Source organism: Peromyscus leucopus, chromosome 8b, assembly GCF_004664715.2.
Source record: "Peromyscus leucopus breed LL Stock chromosome 8b, UCI_PerLeu_2.1, whole genome shotgun sequence".
Lineage (NCBI taxonomy): Eukaryota > Metazoa > Chordata > Mammalia > Rodentia > Cricetidae > Peromyscus > Peromyscus leucopus.
Window position 1 is genome coordinate 95,206,305 of NC_051086.1, and position 19,489 is coordinate 95,225,793.

The 19,489-nt window shown below is 46.5% G+C and overlaps 1 protein-coding gene across 3 annotated transcripts in view; it reads right to left on the reverse strand.

Annotated features, from left to right (window-relative positions):
• Socs7 (suppressor of cytokine signaling 7) overlaps positions 1–16,757 on the reverse strand; it is a 34,447-nt gene extending 17,690 nt beyond the window's left edge. The window contains exons 1-7 of one of the 3 annotated variants that reach the window (XM_028869073.2): positions 15,605–16,755; positions 6,263–6,327; positions 3,940–4,044; positions 3,386–3,487; positions 2,400–2,530; positions 1,753–1,921; positions 567–695 (exon numbers count right to left, since the gene is read on the reverse strand). In XM_028869073.2, coding sequence (XP_028724906.1) covers positions 567–695; positions 1,753–1,921; positions 2,400–2,530; positions 3,386–3,487; positions 3,940–4,044; positions 6,263–6,327; positions 15,605–16,584 — 1,681 coding nt within the window. In that variant the 5' untranslated portion in view covers positions 16,585–16,755. Of the gene's footprint in view, positions 1–566; positions 696–1,752; positions 1,922–2,399; positions 2,531–3,385; positions 3,488–3,939; positions 4,045–6,262; positions 6,328–15,604 lie in introns of all 3 variants that reach the window. The other 2 variants (XM_028869075.2, XM_037201373.1) reach the window with 2 other exon arrangements.
• Positions 16,758–19,489: the final 2,732 nt, after the last annotated feature.

Here is a 19,489-nt window from a genome sequence, read left to right on the forward strand (position 1 = left end):
CTCCTGCCCCCCCCCCCCAGTGCTGGGATTAAAGGTGTGCACCGCCGCCAATGCCTGGCCACTCACTGCCTTTCTGTGAGCCCACTCTCACGGCCCTGTCCCTGAGGAAGTGACACCAGAGTTCTCACTTTCTGTTTCACAAGTAAGAGGCAAGACACCTGTAACAGCAGCAAGGAGCCATCTCAATGTCAAATGGTACAAGATGCCTGGGTTTTCTTCTTCACGTGGTCAGAGAGGTAGAAATCATTCTTCAGAACATTGTGAGATCAACACACAAGGGCCGGGATTATTCAGTGGACTCGCAGGAAAAGGGGCTCCTACAATAGCCAGGTCAAACAGTTTCAGCTGTGGCTTTTGTTTGGGGCTGGGACATTCCAGTAGAATACTAGATCATAGCCAAGTTAGGTTTAATAGTTAATATAGCTAGCAGGAAGCTGAGGCAAGAGGACCATATGTTTAAGACCAGGTTGGGCTACATAGAATGTTCAAGACCAGCCTGAAATACACAGTAAGACCCTGTCTCAAAAAAGCAACAACAATAATAATTACTATAACTACAGCTTTACCTGGAACCCTGGATCTCAAGAAATAGAGAAATTTCCCATTCTTGGAGTGCATGATGGCTCTCTTAATGAACTCTACCACAGACTGACAGCGATCCTCAAACTTGGGATGGCACCATAAGCTGAAGGTTCCTGAAATGGAAAATTAAAGAGTAAATTTACAAACGGTTTTGGTGGGGTGTGGTAAGACATTGTCATCATCCCAGCACTCATGGGTCTAAGGTAGGAAGTTGTGAGTTAAAGCCAGACTGGGCTATATAGCAAAACTCTAAAAATTAAAACAAACAAACAAAGGACCTCAAATGATCTGAGAGGCTGGTGTGAACATTTTAATTTTTTAATCATTAAATTCTTCTTCTTTTTTATTGGTATTTCGAGATAGGGTTTCTCTTTTTAGCTCGGGCTGTCCTGGAACTCACAGAGATCCACCTGCTTCTGACTTCCAAGTGCTGGGATTAAAGGTGCATGCCACTACCACCCGGACTAATAATTAAATTCTTAAATTTTTTAAAAATAATTTTTAGCCGGATGGCGGTGGCACATGCCTTTGACCCCAGCACTCAGGAAGCAGAGCCAGGTGGATCTCTGTGAGTTCCAGGACAGCCTGGTCTACAGAGCGAGATCCAGGACAGGCACCAAAACTACACGGAGAAACCCTGTCTTATAAAACCAAAAAAAAAGCAAAATCAGTCTTTCCTTCTTGAGCTTCTTCTAAAACCCATGCCCAGAACCCTGACAGCCTACCTCCTCCAACTCCAGAGGCCCAAAGATAAAGGAGAACCTGAACTCCTATGACTTAATACAAAAAGACCACATTCATGATAATGAGTCATTTCAGGGAACTGCAGAGCGGAGTCTTTGGAGTTCCTCTTGTGGTATCACTAAAAATGATGAGGGCATGTCCCACTGCCAACAGGCACCAGAAACAAAGCTTCTTTCTAACAATCCCACTATGTCAGAAGAAAGGACCTTTAACCAAGAAGTCAGTCACTGGAGTAGTACTTAAGAGAGCTCTCACTTCCTCATCTCTCATGAACCTCAAGTATTCATCTACCATTCCCAGAGTCTAGACAATTATCAGTCCAATAGTTTTAACAAAGTATTGAAAGGTGGTCAGGGGACTAACTCAGCAAGGTAGGAAAGGCAAGCTGGAGGAAGGCCTCCCTTCTCCAGTAGCAGCACCTCTCACCTCGGTAGTGCTCCATCCTAGTGTGATGGGTGATACCCTGTGAGCGAAAGCTGAGGCTCAGGATGTAACGGGGGTCAGAGCTGTCTCGTACCAGGAAAGAACCATCTGGCTTCCCTTTCAGCTTCATCTCTGCATCTTCCCAATTCATAGGACCCCAATACCAGCCACACTATAAAAGACAGGAAACAGTAAAGGAGTTAACAGAGAAATGCCAACAACTTGGGCACAATCTCTCTTACCAGGGGAGATTATCTGAGAAGGTAAAAGCCATTATAATACTTGTGCCAAGCATAGCAGTAAAAACCAGGCTGCTTACGCTTTAGTCCTCCTGGCACCAGAAGACTAATTCTACATTTTATTACCAATGGTCCAACAAGGACAAGAAGGAACTGGGTCAGTTTACCTCGCAAAACCATCTTAGACTATTCCAAATACATCTCTACAGTCCTCCTTCACTGGGTCTAACTTTTCCCTCCAAATCCGGTCTTCTTACCTTTCCTATGGAGTGAACAAGAGCCTACTGTCTAGTCACTGTGACTAGAAGATAGAAACTCCTCTTCCTCTAAAAACCCAAGGACAGCCTAGGCACAGAGCTCAGGTGTGGGAGGAAAGGTGAGCTGCCAGCCCTCAGGCATCACATCACCTACCTTCTCCAGCTCTCGAAGGCTGGCTGCAAAGCTGCTTGAGTCGGGCCGGTAGAGGGGACACTGGAGGTGCTGAGAGGGCTGGCTGTGCAGGGGTTCTGATGCTCTGCTGGGAGCAATCCGGGGAAATGCATCTGCAGGCAAGAGAATGGAGACCACTTGTTTTATCTACACTGCTCCTACTCATAGGCAGACCTCCCCTCCCCACAAAAAAAAGAGAGAGAGAGAGATGCTAACTGAAGAAGGACAAGGCATTAGACGCTAAGCTGGGGAGGGTGGAAGCCAAAGCGGTGGGAAGAGCTGGATGGGCTGGAACAAAAAGCTGTGTGGGCTCGTGGAAGCTGTGAAGGATGGGGGGGGCATTCAACCCCAGGAAAGCAGTCGGGAGCCGCTCACTAACCTGACTAAGGTGACTACTTCAGGGGCTTCACCAGCCTAGAGCGATTCCAACTTCTCCCACCTCGAAGTGAAGTGCCTACGGTAAAGCAGCCTTGGAAATAGCGACTCGCTTACTTGCCCAGGGACAGTAATGATTTTGCCAGGCAAGTAGAAAAGAATGCTGATTTCATTCATTTTATTCCTTGGGTACTGGAGGCTGGCAAAGCAGGTATGGGCGACTAAATGCTTGGTACTTATTTACAAGGCTGCGGTAAATACCAAAAAGCTTAGAAAAAAAATACAGAACTCTGATAACCAGCAACACAGTCAACCTCTTCACTGAACTGACATTAAGGCAGTTTCTTAAGTGATATCTATTCAGAGACTGCACAACAGCCCCAGAAGCAGAGACCAAACATCCCAGTCTTTTATTTCTAAGAAAAATAAGATTTACTTCCAGAAATAAATAGGTTAGAAAAAAAGTATTTTTTGGACTCATTTTCAAGTTCTAGTCTAGCTAAGGGGATAAAGATCTCCTAAACTGTAATTTCCATAAACAGACTTCTCCCATACTTCCACTCTTATAAGTCTTGCCTCTCAGCTAAGCTAACCTGGGGCGTGGGGTGGAGGAGGCGGAGGTAGGGGGAAAGACTGCAAGGAAGACCCCATCGGAGCCACAAGGACAGATGTAGGCAGCGTCCCACTGATATCATCTAGAAGAGAGAACAAAAGCAAGAGCTTCAGCAAAGAGCACACAACAGCACGGGAAGGCAGAGAGGAGAGGGGGTCAGGCTGCCCTCTGGGGCAAGGGAGCCTGGCCTTCTCTGGTCATCTTTATGAACCGAGGGCAAGTCATCCTAGCCAGCTTTGCTTTGCTCAGAAACTGGGAAAGTGACTACTCCTAAAACAGCTCAGTAGCAGCACACTGAGGACAGGGGAGATGTGAACTGTCAACACGTGCACAGTAAATACTGCTGCATGCAGATAAAGTGCCCCCCCCCCCATTTGCGTGCCTACAGATATGACAGAGGTGGAGAAAGGGATGGGAAATAATTGGGTCATCAATAGAAACCCAGAAATTAATCTGGCTCCTGACAAAAGAACAAGTCCCTAGAGCTCACCCTCCCTCTAGGGCAGGACGGCAAAAGGGCAGGTCAGACTATACCTAGGAGGCTGAGGCTTCTTCTTGGAGGAGGAGGGGGAGTTGGAGGGTGTGGAGAGGTCAGGCCCCGCTGAGAAATGTCCACATCCACAAGCGACACTGTCTCACCTGAGGGAGTCACACAAGCATGTTACAGAAGCCCCGTGTCCAAAGCTGAGACCAAAAGGAGAGAGAAACAAAGGGCAAGCAAAGGAGGCCAGAGGGCTGAGGGCCAAGGGTCCCAAAGCTTTGCGCCTGATGCTCTCCAGGCTGGAATTACCCCAGCACCAGTCGGCTTAGAATCCAGTTGTTCTCAGGTTAGTGTGCTGGCTCAGAGGTTAAGAGGCTGGCTGCTCTCACCATGGACCCAGATTTGCTTCTCCACACTCACATGGTGGCTCATAACCATCCTTAACTCCAATATCAGTGGATTCAGCACCCTCTTCTGGCTTCCACAAGCACCAAGCCCACACACAGGACACACATACATGTAGACCAAACAACTTATATACATAAAATAAGAAAAACAGGGATGGTATAATGGCTCAGTAGGTAAAGGGACTTGCTAACAAACCTGATAATCTGACCTCAACCCCCAAGCCCTGCGTGGTGGAAGAAAAGAACTGACTCCTTTTTCCCCCGAGACAGGGTTTCTCTCTGTAGATCAGTCTGTCCTCAAACTCACAGAGACCGCCTGCCTCTGCCTCCCCAATGCTGGGATTAAAGGCGTACGCCGCTACCACTGCCCCAGCAAGAACTGACTCTTGATAATTGTTCTGACTTCTACATTCGTGATATGGCACAGAATCAATAAATAAAATGTAAATAAAAAGGAATAAAATCTAAACATTTTCTTTTTAAATCCTATTATTCCAGGGCCAGAGAGATGGCTTGGGGGTGAAGAGCACTGGCTACTCTTCCAGGACCAAGATTTGATTCTCAGCACTTGAACAACTAGCAGTACACGCCTGTCTGTAACTCAAGCTCAACATTTCTGATGCCCTCTTATAGCCTCCAAGACACCAGGCACATAAGTGGTACACAGATATACATATACACAAAATACCTGTACACATAAAATAAACATTTTAGAAATAAAAATCTACACAGCTTTAATCCCAACACTCGGAAGGCAGAGGCAGGTGGATCTCCTAGTTCTAGGTCAGCCTGGTCTACAGAGTGAGTTCTAGGACAGCCAGGGCTACACAGAGAAACCCTGTCTCAAAGAACCAAAAAAAAAAAAAAAGATTGGCATTTTAAATCTAATTAATGTTTCTTGAGGTAGGGGCTCACTATGTAGCCCTGATTGGCCTGAACTCACGACACAGATCACACTGGCCTTGAACTTGGCAGTCCTTCCTCTGCCTCCCATGTGGTGGAATTACAGGAGTAGGAAGGTTTACAACATCCAACCAAAGACTATTTTTTAAAGGGCTTCTCAGTCACAACCAAGTAGGGCAGCTGGCTTCTCAGGATTTGAGACAATATGAAAAAGACCTTTTTACAGCTTCTACTCAACCTGGAGCTTTATATGACTGACAGAACAGAAGGTCTCTCTCTCAAAAGTTCCCCATAATATCAGATGGCATGGCAGTGACCCATTACCAAAAGGACATTCTACAGTCTCCTTCTTTAGCAACTGTGTTCCCTGCTGCAAGGACACACTTAAATTAGACACACTGAAGAACACTAACAGCTGCATGAACTGCTAACCCCTAAAATGGCAGGCGACAAAAGCTCACACAATCCCCTTTGCTCTGGTCTTTACACTAGACCAGACGCTCATGGATCATTTTTTTTTTTTTTAAGATTTTTTATTTTTTATTATGTGTACAGAAGAGGGCACCAGATCTCATTACAGATGGTAGTGAGCCACCATGTGGTTGCTGGGAATTGAACTCAGGACCTCTGGAAGAGCAGTCGGTGCTCTTAACCACTGAGCCATCTCTCCAGCCCTCATGGGTCATTTTTTATTAGACAATCTATGAACTTCCTTGGAAGCTGGGACAGGAATTATGACTTCAAGAAAGTCTTGTATGCATTACAAGCCTGTATCTTTGTAATTCTTGCCTTTAATTTGCATGTAATGACCCTGAACTTCGTAACTGCTATGGCTACCCAATTACCAAGAAGCAAGCATCTTTACCTTCAAGCATCTGAAATCAAGGGCACACTCCATATGCCATAAAAACAGCCTCACCCCAAACCCAGGGGGCACAGAATGAAGGAATTACTGCAGACGGCCTGGAAGGTGCCTGGAGCTCCCCCAGCAAGGCATGTGCAGGCATGTTCCCTGACAGTCTCAGAACACTCAGTTACCAGAAAAAGAGAAAGACATGATCCTTACCTGTGAACAAGGGGCTGAAGGAGACCGGAGAAAAGGCACTTTGAGTTCTTGTCAACCTGGGTTTCCTAGGAAGTAAGAAAGTACACAGAGAATAAAGGGGGAAAATGAACACATATGCACTTAAATCACTAACACTGGATTCCAGATGTCCTGAAATACAAAGCAAACCCTTTATTACAGATATGTTGGCAACACTTCCGTAATAAAGCCTAAAATTTAAAGGAGAATGAAATAAATTAAAGCAATTCCTTAAATAGATTTGGCTTCACCAGCCTAAAAAGCAATAGCAATCCCTTTGGATCCTTCACGCCCAGCACATTAAGACCAAGCACCTTGAGTGGTAATTACTAAGTCTATTTCACAAGGAAGGACGCTGGATGCAGAGCTGATTTTCGTGTGAAAGCCAAGCAAAAGACTTTAGGCCTGAGTAGTTGCCAGCTTGGAGTAACAGCTACCCCTCTGGGCCTGACTCTAAGAGAAATGTTCCTATGGAGTCAGGGAGCCAGGGAGCACATCCTGGCCTGCGCAGCGCACTAAGACACACTGCCGTCTTCATCGGTGAATCCCTCTCTGCCCATGGCCCTGGGATATGAACCTAGGCCATGGCTAACAGGGCCTTCTTCTGCCTGTACCCAAGTACACCCTCCCCCGAGTCACACAGCTCTGCCTCGATGCTCCCCAGCAACCATCTTCGATTACACACCAAGGTACCAACTATACCTCCTTCAAGTAGCTTCTCAGCAAACAGTGAAGAACAAGAGATGCCAACACAGACTTTCCAGGCACAAATGTGTTAGCCTTAAAACATTTTGTCATTCACTTCAAGATGACAAAGATTTTACTGAGGTGATACAAATAGGCTATGGGCTTATGAAAGGTGAGGGTAAGTTCTGATAAAGTCTAAAATCCCACCCCGGAATTGACTGACACTAGACATTACACTTATAGCTTCACAATGACTGACTGCAGGTGTCATGGCTGGCTCACCCCTAGACATATTGTGATACAAAGGATGAGATGGAAAGAAAACTCTTTAACTCTCCACCGCACCAGCAGAGTGAGAAAGCACACAGAAAATAAGGGAGAAAGGAACCCCACACAAGTGTTTAAATCACTGAACTCTGCATTCCACATGTCCTGAGACACGAGGCAAACCCTTTATTACAAAAGGAAAGAAAATGAAGTCCTATTCAAAATTATTTGTTTTTAAGGGTAGTAGTGGTATATTCCTTTAATCTCAGTACTCAGGAGGCAGAGGCAGGTGGATGGATCTCTGTGAGTTTAAGGCCAGCCTGAACTACAAAGTGAGTTCCAGGACAGTCGAAAAAGAAAAAGAAAAACAAGACATTGTTTTCAGGGCCAAGGTGTAGCCTAGTTGGTAAAGCACCTGTCTATCATGTACAATGCCCCAAATTCAGCCCCAGTACCATCCCCCAAACAAAACAAAAGCATGTTTTTTTAAATGTGTATTTGATTTTATTTATATACATGTGTGTCTGTCTACCACATGTATATGGGTGGCCATTGAGGCCAGAAAAGGATATGGGACCCCTGAACTGCAGCCTTAGGCTCTATGAGCTACTTTGGATGCTGGGAACTGAGTCTGGTCCTCTGGAAGAGCAGTAAGTGCTCTTAACCCTCGAGCCATCTCTCCAGCCTCAAAACAAAAACAAAAATGAAAAGCATGTTTATGCTTCTTTTTTGTTTTGTTTGAAACACAATCTCATGTAGCCCAGACTAGACTCTAACGCACTTAGTAGGTGGGGATGGGCTTGAACCCATGATTCCTCTGCCTCTCTCTCAAGTGCTGGGTCTACAGGTGCATGCCAGTATGCCCAGCTTCGCATTTTGGTTTCAACTTTTTAGATTTTAGATTTTTTTTTAGATTTTTAATCATTTTAATTATGTAGAAAGAGCTCAGAACTGGGTATGGTGCTACATACTTAACAGTTCTAGCACTTGGGAAGCAGAAACAGGAGGACTGTCACAAGTTCAAGGGTTAGTTTGGGCTATAAAACAAGACCATAGCTTTAGAACAGCAACAACAACAAAAAAGGCACAAAACCTTTAACACACCTTTAGTTCCAGCACTTGGGAAGCAGAGATAGGTCTCTGAGTTCAAGCTAGCCTGGTCTATACAGTGAGTCCCAGGGCCAGCCAGGGCTACATAGACCCTGTCTCAAAGAAAGAGATGAAATACAGGCAGCTTCCTTCTCAGAGGTCTAATAATCCACACTTGAAACATCCACAGCCCACACAGGGACACGGCCACATAAAAACAAGCTACAAGCACACATGGTTTCCGTTTATAAAAGTTGCTCATGACTACAGCTTAGTGCCAGCAACCCAAAGGACGAGAATGGAAAGTTAATTCCACTGGACATGAACTTAAAGCAGCCGAGGGGCTTCCGAGCTGACTCTTATTTGATAACTTGTGGGTATAACATTAAACTCAGCAAGTAGACACCCAAAGCACTGGCCTTTCAAAAGGTTCACACCTCAGCCAGTTGGCAGTTTGCCTCTTTTCAAAGGAAACTGCATCACTGTGCCATCTGCCCATGCTGGGGACGAGTCTCTTTAGTGCCAAGCTCTGAAGAACGGCAGTACCCAAACGCACACGTCTTGTGGAGGCCTTCTCACTCCAGCTCATCTTCTCCCCCACCCCCGACATTTTGAAGAAGAAAAAATCATAGTTTCTAGGATCTAGAAAAAGAAAAACATCTGAATTTAAACCCAGGCAGAGCCATCTCAGAGTGCTAGATGGTTTTCACTGGCAAAGAAGGGTGCTTCATGGCTTGAAGCTAAAAGGTAAAAGATCTAAGAGGCTGAGAGGCTAATAATAAATATGTGTGCTTCCTTCTTTCTTTGGGAGGATGCTGCCTAACTAAAAACCCATTTTCTATCTCAAGGACCCTGTGAGCATTCTGATGGCAGTCTAATGACAAGGCTAATCTAGATGACTGAAAAAACAAAGCAAGGAAATGACTTCATACAAAACTAAGGATGGCAGTTACCTGGGGGCCTGGGGGGTGCATAACGAGGAGAGCAACCCTTGAGTCTAGATAAAGTACGGATAATACTATACTTGTCTGCTAAGCTTAATGAGTACCTGGATATGTATTTATTACTTTAGTCCATATATCTTTTAGATCTCCTTTTATATATAGAAAACATCTGGGATGATAAAAGCCCATTTCTAAGATGGTTAAGATAGTTTTGGAAAGCAACAAGAATAACAGATGAATTTTTCTTTTTGAGACAGGGTTCTCATGTTGGCTCTGAATCTGATATGTAAATGAGGATGACCCTGAACTCCTGACCCTTCTGCCTGTTTCTCCTCAATGCTAAGGCTACAAGCATGTACCACCATACGCTGTCTATGAAGCACAACCTGCCCGGTTTACGCAGTGCTGGGGACTGAACTCAGTGCTTCATTCATTAAAGGCAAGTACTCTACCAACTAAGCTACATCCATACATCCTAGGCCTCCAAAATGAACATATTTTGTAGTGCTGCTAGGAATCCAATCCAGAGCTTTCAACATACTAAACAAGCACTCTACTGATTGAGCCACATCCCCAGCCCAAACACACATTTCAAAGTAACCCTCCATACTACACTCACGGGTGGGTTATTCATGCCTTCCCACCTCACCTTGAAAAACACTGGGGTACAAAATTAAAGTACTTTTAACTCTGCCAGGGGGCTGCTTGCATCTTAGAACCGACTCACTGGAGAAGGACTTGGTAGGTCATGACTCAAGCAACAGGACAGACAGCTTTAGGTAAGTCTTTTGGTGGGCTCGCTGTCCTTGAGTCAGGTAAGTCATTGCCTGAGTTGTAGGTAAGAGAACGTCCCTGTCCATTTCCATTCTGCAAACTATAATCTGCATTGCAACAGATTAATGAGATAAAAGGAATTAGAAGCGCTAGACTAAACAGGACAATAGCACAAAGATGTAATCATTGGCCACTTTTCAAATTCCTAGGAACCTAAAATCAAACAATGAATCATGTCTACCACTCCTGTCCATTAATCCCTTTATCCCCAAAACTTACAAGTATCCTTTCCTAAAATGCCTTCTAAACTAGGATGTCCAAATACTAGATTGTATAGTTCCAATACACCTCTGCCCCTGCTAATGCACTCAGCGCCAAGATAGGCAGCCTGTGCCATTTCCAACACGTCATAAGCCAGTGTGTCTGTTCGTGTGCTACAGGCACAAAAACCATGTGTTCATTTTTAGTTCCAATACACAGACATCTGTGCAGCAAGGTCAGATCCAAAACTCTATCGTAAACCAACTCAAAAACCAATGGAGGGAACTTCTAGGGATAAGCCAAGGGGTGTAGTCTAATGCCTAAAACCTCAGGAATGATGTTGGCAGGGAGAATGTCAAAGGCACAAGACTCAAGTGGACAGACAAAAATTTTAAAGCCAGAGAATTTATTCTGAGAGAGCTGACAACCATAAGCAGTTTGTAAAAAGATAGTTTAAAAGGCCAACAGAGTGTGAAACATAAACCCAAACATAGCTCACCATACCACACTATCACCTTGCTCTCGGCATGTCATGTTATGACTCAAAAAGGCCCCTTTGAGCCTGGCTGTTTTGGTAACACATGACTATGATTCCAGCACCTAGGAGATGGAAGCAGGAGGATCAGATCAAAACCAGACTTGAACACATACATAGTAAGTTTGAAGCCATCCTGGGCTATATGAGACCAGGCATGATGGTATATATCTATAATCCCAGAGCTCAGGAAGCTGAGGGCAGGAAGATCAGCTCAAATTGGAAGCCAGGCTGGGCTACATGTTGAGTTCAAGACCAGTCCAGACTGCATTGTGAGAGTATCTCAAAAAGGGGCTGAGGGGTGAATCAGCTGTTACTTGCTGCTCTTCCAGAGGACCTGGAAAAGGTTTGGTTCCCAGCACCCAAACTAGGCAGCTCACAACTGCCTGTAACACCAGATGTATGGGATTCAAAGTCCTCTTCTGACCGGGCACCTACATATATGTGCACAAACATATACATACTGACATACACATTTTAAAAAATTCTTGTTTAATAAAACCAAACGTAAGAATAAAGAAACAAAACAGCAGCAAAATACACCCCTTCCCCTGGATCTCAAGACCCAAAGAAACAGTAAGCTTCTGATGTTGGCCAAGTCTACCCATGACAGCCAAAGAAGCCTCTCCATCCAGAATTGCACCTTTTTCCCAAACAAATCAAAAATCACTACAGAACTGCTTTCCATTTCTCCACTACACAACTGTAAAGACTGCCTCAACTGTCAAACTCAGTAAACAATCCTAAGGACAAGGTACCTATTCCCAACTGAGTGTGTTAGTGTGTAACGTTTCAAACGGCAGAGAGATGTTATTTTTCACCAAATCTGAAGGAAGACAATCAGCTCAACATATGTGAAACAGACAAGGGGACTCCACTGGTTCTCCTGAAATAGCAAAGCTCTATATTATACCAAGGCCCACAGGCATGAAGCCCAGCTCTCTGAATCCTGACATATGTGTGGTATGAGGCCTAGCTCAGCTCCTCAGTACAGAAACCTGACTAGTTGGCAGGCTCAATCTTACTTCATTTTAAAGAATTTTCAAAGCTAACTCATACTATTTTTTTGATTATTATTATTTTATTTACTTGAAAAGAAATTTTTGGGACAGGGTCTTCCTATGTTGCTCTGGCTGGCCTGTGACTTGTTATATAGACCAGGCTGGCCTCAAACTCAGATATCTGCTCACCTCTACCTCCTGGGTGATGGGATTTAGGCAAGTGCCACCACCGCCTGGCTACATTTATTTCTTTTCAAGAGGTTAGGTGTGGGTGCATATGTGCCACAGCAGGCATGTGGAAGTCAGAGAGAACCTGTGAGAGTCAGTTCTCTCCTTCCACCACATGGGTCCCAGAGATTGGCTCAAAACTCAAGTCATCAGGCTTGGCAGCAAACACCTTTACCTGCTGAGCACCTTGTTGACCCCCATACTCCTCTTTTACTTTTAGATTTATAGTTTTTACATGTGTGTGTATGCACGTGTACATGCAGGCATGTGTACATGTGCCTGCTGAGATCAAAAGAAGACACTGGGTCCCCTGCAGCTGGAGTTACAGGTGCTCTGGAGCTACCCAACCTGGGCGCATGGGAACCAAACTCCAGTCTTGTGCAAGATTAGCAAGTGCTCTCAACTCCTAAGCCATCCTCTCTCTAGTCCCCCCCCCCCCTTTATACTACTCTACTCTTAAGACTTGTACATCTGGGCAGGTCCACTTAAGCAAATCCAAAGCATGTGAAAGAAGTCGAGGTGTTCACCAATAGAACATGCAGACAGCTAAGCCTTATAAAAATGATGGTTAGGAAATACTTTCTCATCAAAAGCAATAGCTGTGGGAAAAGTGTAGATGGCAAAGGCAGATGTTGAGAAGAGTAAAGAGAATTATGCCTAGAGGTTACCATAAATGCCCCAAATTACATAGCAAAGCCAGCAGAGACCCATAATTAACTTCGACCAACAGTGATGTGGAAGCCTCCTAACTGGCAGAGGGCTGAGATTTCCCAGTGCTTCAGGTTCTACCGTTTAGAACAAGAGAACGCGGGGGACTCCGAGCTACTGTTCTTCCCAACAAGGGAGGGCTTGCTTAGGAGACGCAGACCCACAGAAATCACAGCCGCCCTGGCCAGACTTACCAAGGTTCTCACAGCCTCGAGGCTGCCAGCACGACTGGCACATAACAAGCACGGAAAAGCTAGCAAGCAGCACCAAAGCTTAGCACGGGGAAAAAAAAATGTACCAATTCAATCTTATCACTTCTCTTCCAAAAAGCACAAAATATTCCACCCAGTTTTCTCGTCTTCCTTCTATTCCTATAAGGACATGAACAAGACAATTTATAGCTGTCCCATTTCACAGATGAAAATGACAGATCTGCCCTCCATCTCACAGCTAATGCTGAAGTTCCAAATGGAATCCAGACTTTCCTAATTCTCTATACAACATGCTGCCTCCAAATAGCAGTCAACCAAATGTTTACACACAAATACCTAGCTCTTCTCCAATTCATCAGAAAAAGCTCTTGGACCAAAAAATGTATTTCTCCAGTGCCCTGAACTAAGCTTCTTTGCAGAGGTACAGCCTAATTGGCTCTGCAGCAGAAATCTGTATTGTGCTTAGCGTGAGGGTTGGTGATAGAGCAGCCAATGACCATGAAATTCTGCTTCCAAAGGCTTTAAAAAACCGTACAATGTTATAGGCCTTTCCTACTTCCTAATCTATTAGACGTAGCAGCTAATTTCACGCCACACCTCATACTCCACGTCTCGGGAATCTTAGACCATGTCCTGGTCAATGTGCAGCAAAGGCAAAACAAACCCCAAGAAAATTATCAGTCCATCCTCTATCATTACCCACAGCTTCAAGCCTGCTGTCCACCCTCAGCTGATGCAAATTTCATCCATATTGGTAAGTGGAGCATCAAATACAGAAACTACCACTGTTAGGGGAAACTGTTCCAGCAGCCACACACTTGTCAAGACCTGAGCTCTCAGCAAGAGTTCACCAAGGGGCTGGAGAGATGGCTCAGAGGTTAAGAGCACCGACTGCTCTTCCAGAGGTCCTGAGTTCAATTCCCAACAACCACATGGTGGCTTACAACCATCTGTAATGAGATCTGGCGCCCTCTTCTGTATACATAATAAATAAATAAATCATTAAAAAAAAAAAAAAAAGAGTTCACAAAAAAAAAAAAGGACAGACTACCAGGGATTTGAGTTTGGTCCATGGCACAGCTACTCAGAAATGGCAACACAACCATTTCTGAATATCTGACAGAACCTACACCTTTTATCTTGGAGTACTCAAGTTCCCTTCAGAAATCCACATCCAAGAATGAGTGGTTTGCATCCAGGATCAACTGGGGAGCATTAAAAAAAATTCAAATAGTAGGGGCTGGAGAGATGGCTCAGTGGTTAAGAGCACTGGCTGCTCTTCCAGAGGACTCAGGTTCAATTCCCAGCACCCACACGGCAGCTCACAACTGTCTGTAACTCCAGTTCCAGGGGATCCGACACCCTCACACAGACATACGTGCAGGCAAAACACCAATGAACATAAAATAAAAATAAATTATAAAAAAAATTCTAATTGGGCCCCAGGTATACTTACCTTTACCCCAACCCCCAACCCCAAGAGATTCTAGTGCTCAGCAAAGTTATCAATGTATCTGCTTTTTGGCTCTGGTTTGTCACTGTCAGTGTGTATCAAAGACATATCATATAAACCACACCAAGACCAATTCCAGCCAGGCAGGTGGCAACAGGCCTCTAATCCTGGCACCAGGAAGGCTGACTCAGGACTGAGGAAGATGAGATAGGAAGATCAAGAGATCTAGACCAGTCTGGGCTATACAGTGGATTCAAAGCAAGCCTGATCAGCATAATAAAACCTCATCTCAAAACAAAAGCCACCAATTCAAGTCCAAAAGAGTCAGAACTACAATTCACAATCACAGTTCTACCACAAGGTAAGTCTCATTAGTGGATGCAATAGCTAACAGCTTTCTACACTGATACTACAAAACTATGCTCTTATGTCAAAAGTCCATTCACTTTTTAGAAATTCGGGGTGGAGGGACCTCAAAGACTAAGTTTGGAACTGTTATTAATTGGCCTAGAATTCAGTGTGTGTACCTCACTGAGCACTATCAACATCTGTGTGAAAGTGAGAGAGCAAGCACAAAGCTATTCTCGGAATGTGGTCAGCACACACGCTTTAGACAGCAAACATCTAAGAACCACCAGAAGAACATTAAGAATGGAGATGCCCAGCTGATTGTTCCCCAGGCCATTTTGCATGCATATACGTGTGAAGAGAGTGAGGGCAGGTGCACAGTGAGACTAGGCAAGATGGCCAAGATAATAATAGGCAAGTGATTGACACTAGCTCTTTGGCCCCAAGGCCACACATTTCCAGCAACTTCCCAGCAGTGTTAGTAATGGTAGACAGACACCGGGGGTGGAGGTGGGAAGCTTAAAAAGTGGGGCCAGTACAGGAATGGTGGGGCAGGGCTTCAAATCATTCCCAGCAAGAGACGCTAACCCACTGAGAAGTGTCACCGAGTGTGAACTCTCCAAGAGTGAAAGCTGTTTCCACAATTAGCTCTGATCTAATACGAGATGTCACCACCTTTAGTCCCAAGTGTCTGCCTTCTCCAGAAGTCCACAGCTTGAGAAGTGACAGTATTGTGTTAGCAGCAGTAGGGGAAAAGAGAGAAACGAAATAAGAAATGCAAGTTTGCCGCCTGCCCCCCCGCCCCAGCCAATCTCACCTCCCCGCATCCAGCTCCCGGCCCGTAGAGCCTCCCATGTCCGTCAGGCTCGCAGCTGAAGCTGCCAGATCTCCAGAAGGCCTCTTGCCGGGCCCATCCCCACTGCCTGAGCCGCCGTTGCAGCTCTTCGTGCGAAACAGGCGACTGAGGCGGATTTTGAAGGAGCCCTTTCGAGAAGGGCCCGCGAGGGGCCGGAGGGGCCCGGGAGGCGGCGGCGGTGGGGGAAGTTGCTGCTGCTGCTGCTGCTCCCCTCGGCTCAGGCGCCCTGGAGGGACCAAGTCTTGCAGCGGGAAGGGCACCGGGGGTAGTTCGGGGCCCGGGGGCTGCAGCAGAAGCCGGCCACCCCCTCCTCCTCCTCCTCCTCGGCCCGGGCTGCTGAGCTCCTCTTCTGAACAGCTGTTAGTCTCCAGGCTCTCGGCCTCCGATTCCAAGCCTTCGAGGACCAGCAGCGCGTCGCTCGTCTCCGTGGGGTCCTCCCCGGCCTGCGGGGCGGCAGCAGGCGGCGGGAGCTGCGGCGGCGGCGGCTGCGGGGGGCACGGGCACGGGCAGCAGCCTCCGCCGGCAGTCTTAACCCCCGGCCCCGCAGGCTGCCCGAGCCCTAAAGCCGCCAGCTGCGCCTCTAGTCCGGACACCGGACCCCAGGTCCGCTCGAGCGCCAAGCCCGGAGGGAGGGCCTTGGGATCCAGCGCACAGCGGTGCCGGGGGCACAGCAGTTCCGAGGGTCCCGGCTCCGGGGCCGCCTCCGCGTCCTCCTCCTCCGGCGGCCGCCCCACGTTGCGGAACACCATCAGCTGCGGCGGGCGGGCTCCCCGCGGGCCGGGCCGCGCGAGGAAGGGTGGCGGCGACGGGCCATGGCCCGGGGGCGGCGGCGGCGGGCCTGGCTCGGGGGCCGCCTCTCCATAGCCGAGGAGGCGGCTCAGGACCCGGTACGAAGCGGCCGCCGCCGCCGCCTCGCCGTCCCGGAGCTCGGCCCCCTGCATCAGGGTGAGGGAGGGAGGGCGGGCGGCTGGGAGCCGGGCTGGGTGGGGACTAGGCCGGGCCCCGACGGAGCCCCGCCCGCCGCGGCCCCCGGAGCGACAGCGTTAACGGCCGCCGCGGCCTCTGCCTCATAGAGGAGGCGGGGGGCGCGCGGAGCGCAGCGCGAGCCCAGGCCGCGCGCAGCCGCCGGGGACCGCCCCCTAGACGTCACTTCCTGGCTAGGTCCCGCCCCCTTCCCCAGGGTACGCGGCGTCAGCCTCCGCTGAGCTTGACGTCGCTCTCGGCTCTGGTTGTTATTGGCCGTCAGCTGGTTCTGTGGCCTCCTTGGTCTCCGGCACCGACCCCTGCCTTTTCACTTCCTGGGCGCCCAGGCCCTGTCCACCCCTCCCTGTGGAGCGGGGCAGGCCTTGGGACCTGAGTCTGCACCTGGGAGAGGGTCGCCGCCCTTGGCACTGTCTGTGGGTCTGGTCCCCTCTATGCTGCTTGGGGTGTGTGGCCTTGGCCAAGTCATTTCATTAAATCTGTATCCTCTTTCCTGGCATCCGACGAATTATGGAATGACTATATGAAAATGTGTTCTAGATCCGGCGGTGTGCTGTTCCGTGATAAACAACTGTTTTTGGGGGGAAGAAAGGGTGTGTATATAGTTACATAGTTTTACCATCTCTTTGACTGAGATAAAGGATATGTAGTACACAATTTCCAAGAAATAATAAAAGTATGCAATAGCCAGTCCTGTATGACTGATTGCCAAATGCATGCTTCTGCTGGTTGTCACAGTGTGTGTGTCATGTTGAGGATAGAAGCCTAGGTGAGCCATGTGCTAAGTAAGCATCAATTCAACCACCAGAGCTCATTCCCAGCCCTTCCTAAACTGCTTACAAGTGACCAAGGAGTGGAACTGTAACAAAAATTTTTACTGATATTGTCCTCCATTGATGCAAGAGGACAGAGAAAAAAACGAAGACAAACGATCAAATTGTCAACAATGGGGACAACTTTGCTGAGTCAGAACTGGTTTCAATGACTAGAAGGGTTTCTTCAACTTTTTGTGTTATTCCTAATGTAACACCTACATATGTACAGGAGGTATAAATCAGAATCACTCGAATACTCTCCATCACTTTAAAAAATGTGTGTGTGTGTGTGTGTGTGTGTGTGTGTGTGTGTGTGTGTGTGCCCGGAACAGCATCAGATCCCCTAGAGCTGTAATATTTCCGGGAACTGAATTCCAGTCCTCTGCAAGAGCAGAAGCTCCAGCTTCCTCCATCACTTTTTTTTAGACAGGGTTTCTCTGTGTATCCCTGGCTATTCTGGAACTTCCTCTGTAGACCAGACTCACAGAGATCCACCTGCCTCTGCCTCCCGAGGATTAAAGATGTGTGCCACATCACCCAGCTCTTCCAACACTTTTTAAGTCAAGGTGACTAGCAAACAACAAATCAAGCGCCAGTTTGTAGCGCTTGCTCAGCAGCTAATATCCACCCTCTCTTACTAAACTCAGGAAGACATGAGCTTTAATGTACCATCCTTCATGTGGTAGTTTCATTACATACAGTGGGCTGAAATAATCCCAAGAGCGCAGGTAAAATTATGTGTTTGGGGCTACCAAGGTGGATCAATGGATTGAGGCACTTGTTACCAAGCCTGAGTTCTATCCCTGGGACTCATGGTGGGAAGAAGACACCACCTCCTGAAAGTCGTCCTCTAAACCTCCATATACATGTCATGGCACATGCAGACACACAGACCACACAAAATAAATAAATAATAAAAATTAAAAGTTTTGAGAATATAGTACCTTCGCTTTTTGTTGTTTCTTTCTTTCTTTTTTTTTTTTTTTTTTTTTGAGACAGAGTTTCTCTACATAGCCTGGCTGTCCTGGAACTCACTATGTCCACTAGGCTGGCCTGGAACTCAGAGATCCTCCTGCCTCTGCCTCCTGAGTGCTGGAATTAAACATTTGCACCACCACCACCTGGCTATGTGTAGTGGTATTTGCTCTGCCCATGACCTTGGGCTATATGGGCTACAGGGTCTGAAGGAGGTGGTACTTCTTGCCATTGTATGTGACCTCTTAAAAGGAAAGGGACATATATGTGTGGTGATATTGTGTTCCCCAAAATATTGTGTACCCTAATAAACTTATCTGGGATTAGAAAACAGAACAGCCACTAGATACAGAGGCCAGAAAATGGTGACACACACACCTTTAATCCTAGCTTTCCGAAAGCATGGATCTCTGAGTTCAAAGCCACACTGGAAAAAGCCAGGCATGGTGACTCACACCTGTAATCCCAGGAAGTGATGGCAGGAAGCAGAAAGACATAAAAGGCATGAAAACCGGGAACTATTGCTGGTTAAGCTTTTAGGCTTTTGAGTAGCAGTTCAGCTGGGATTCATTCGGGATGAGGACTCAGAGGCTTCCAGTCTGAGGAAACAGGATCAGCTGAGGAACTGGCAAGGTGAGGCTGTGGCTTGTTCTGCTTCTCTGATCTTCCAGTATTCACCCCAATACCTTTTAAGATTAATGTGTAAGTTTCTATACATATATATATATAACATATACATAGATCTCATATATAACATGATATATACATAACATATGTGTCTACACACATACACATATATAACATGATATATACATAACATCATATGTGTCTACACACATACACATATGTAACATGATATATACATAACATCATATGTGTCTACACACACATACACACATACACATATGTAACATGATATATACATAACATCATATGTGTCTACACACATACACATATGTAACATGATATATACATAACATCATATGTGTCTACACACACTACACACATACACACATACACATATGTAACATGATATATACATAAATCATATGTGTCTACACACATACACACATAC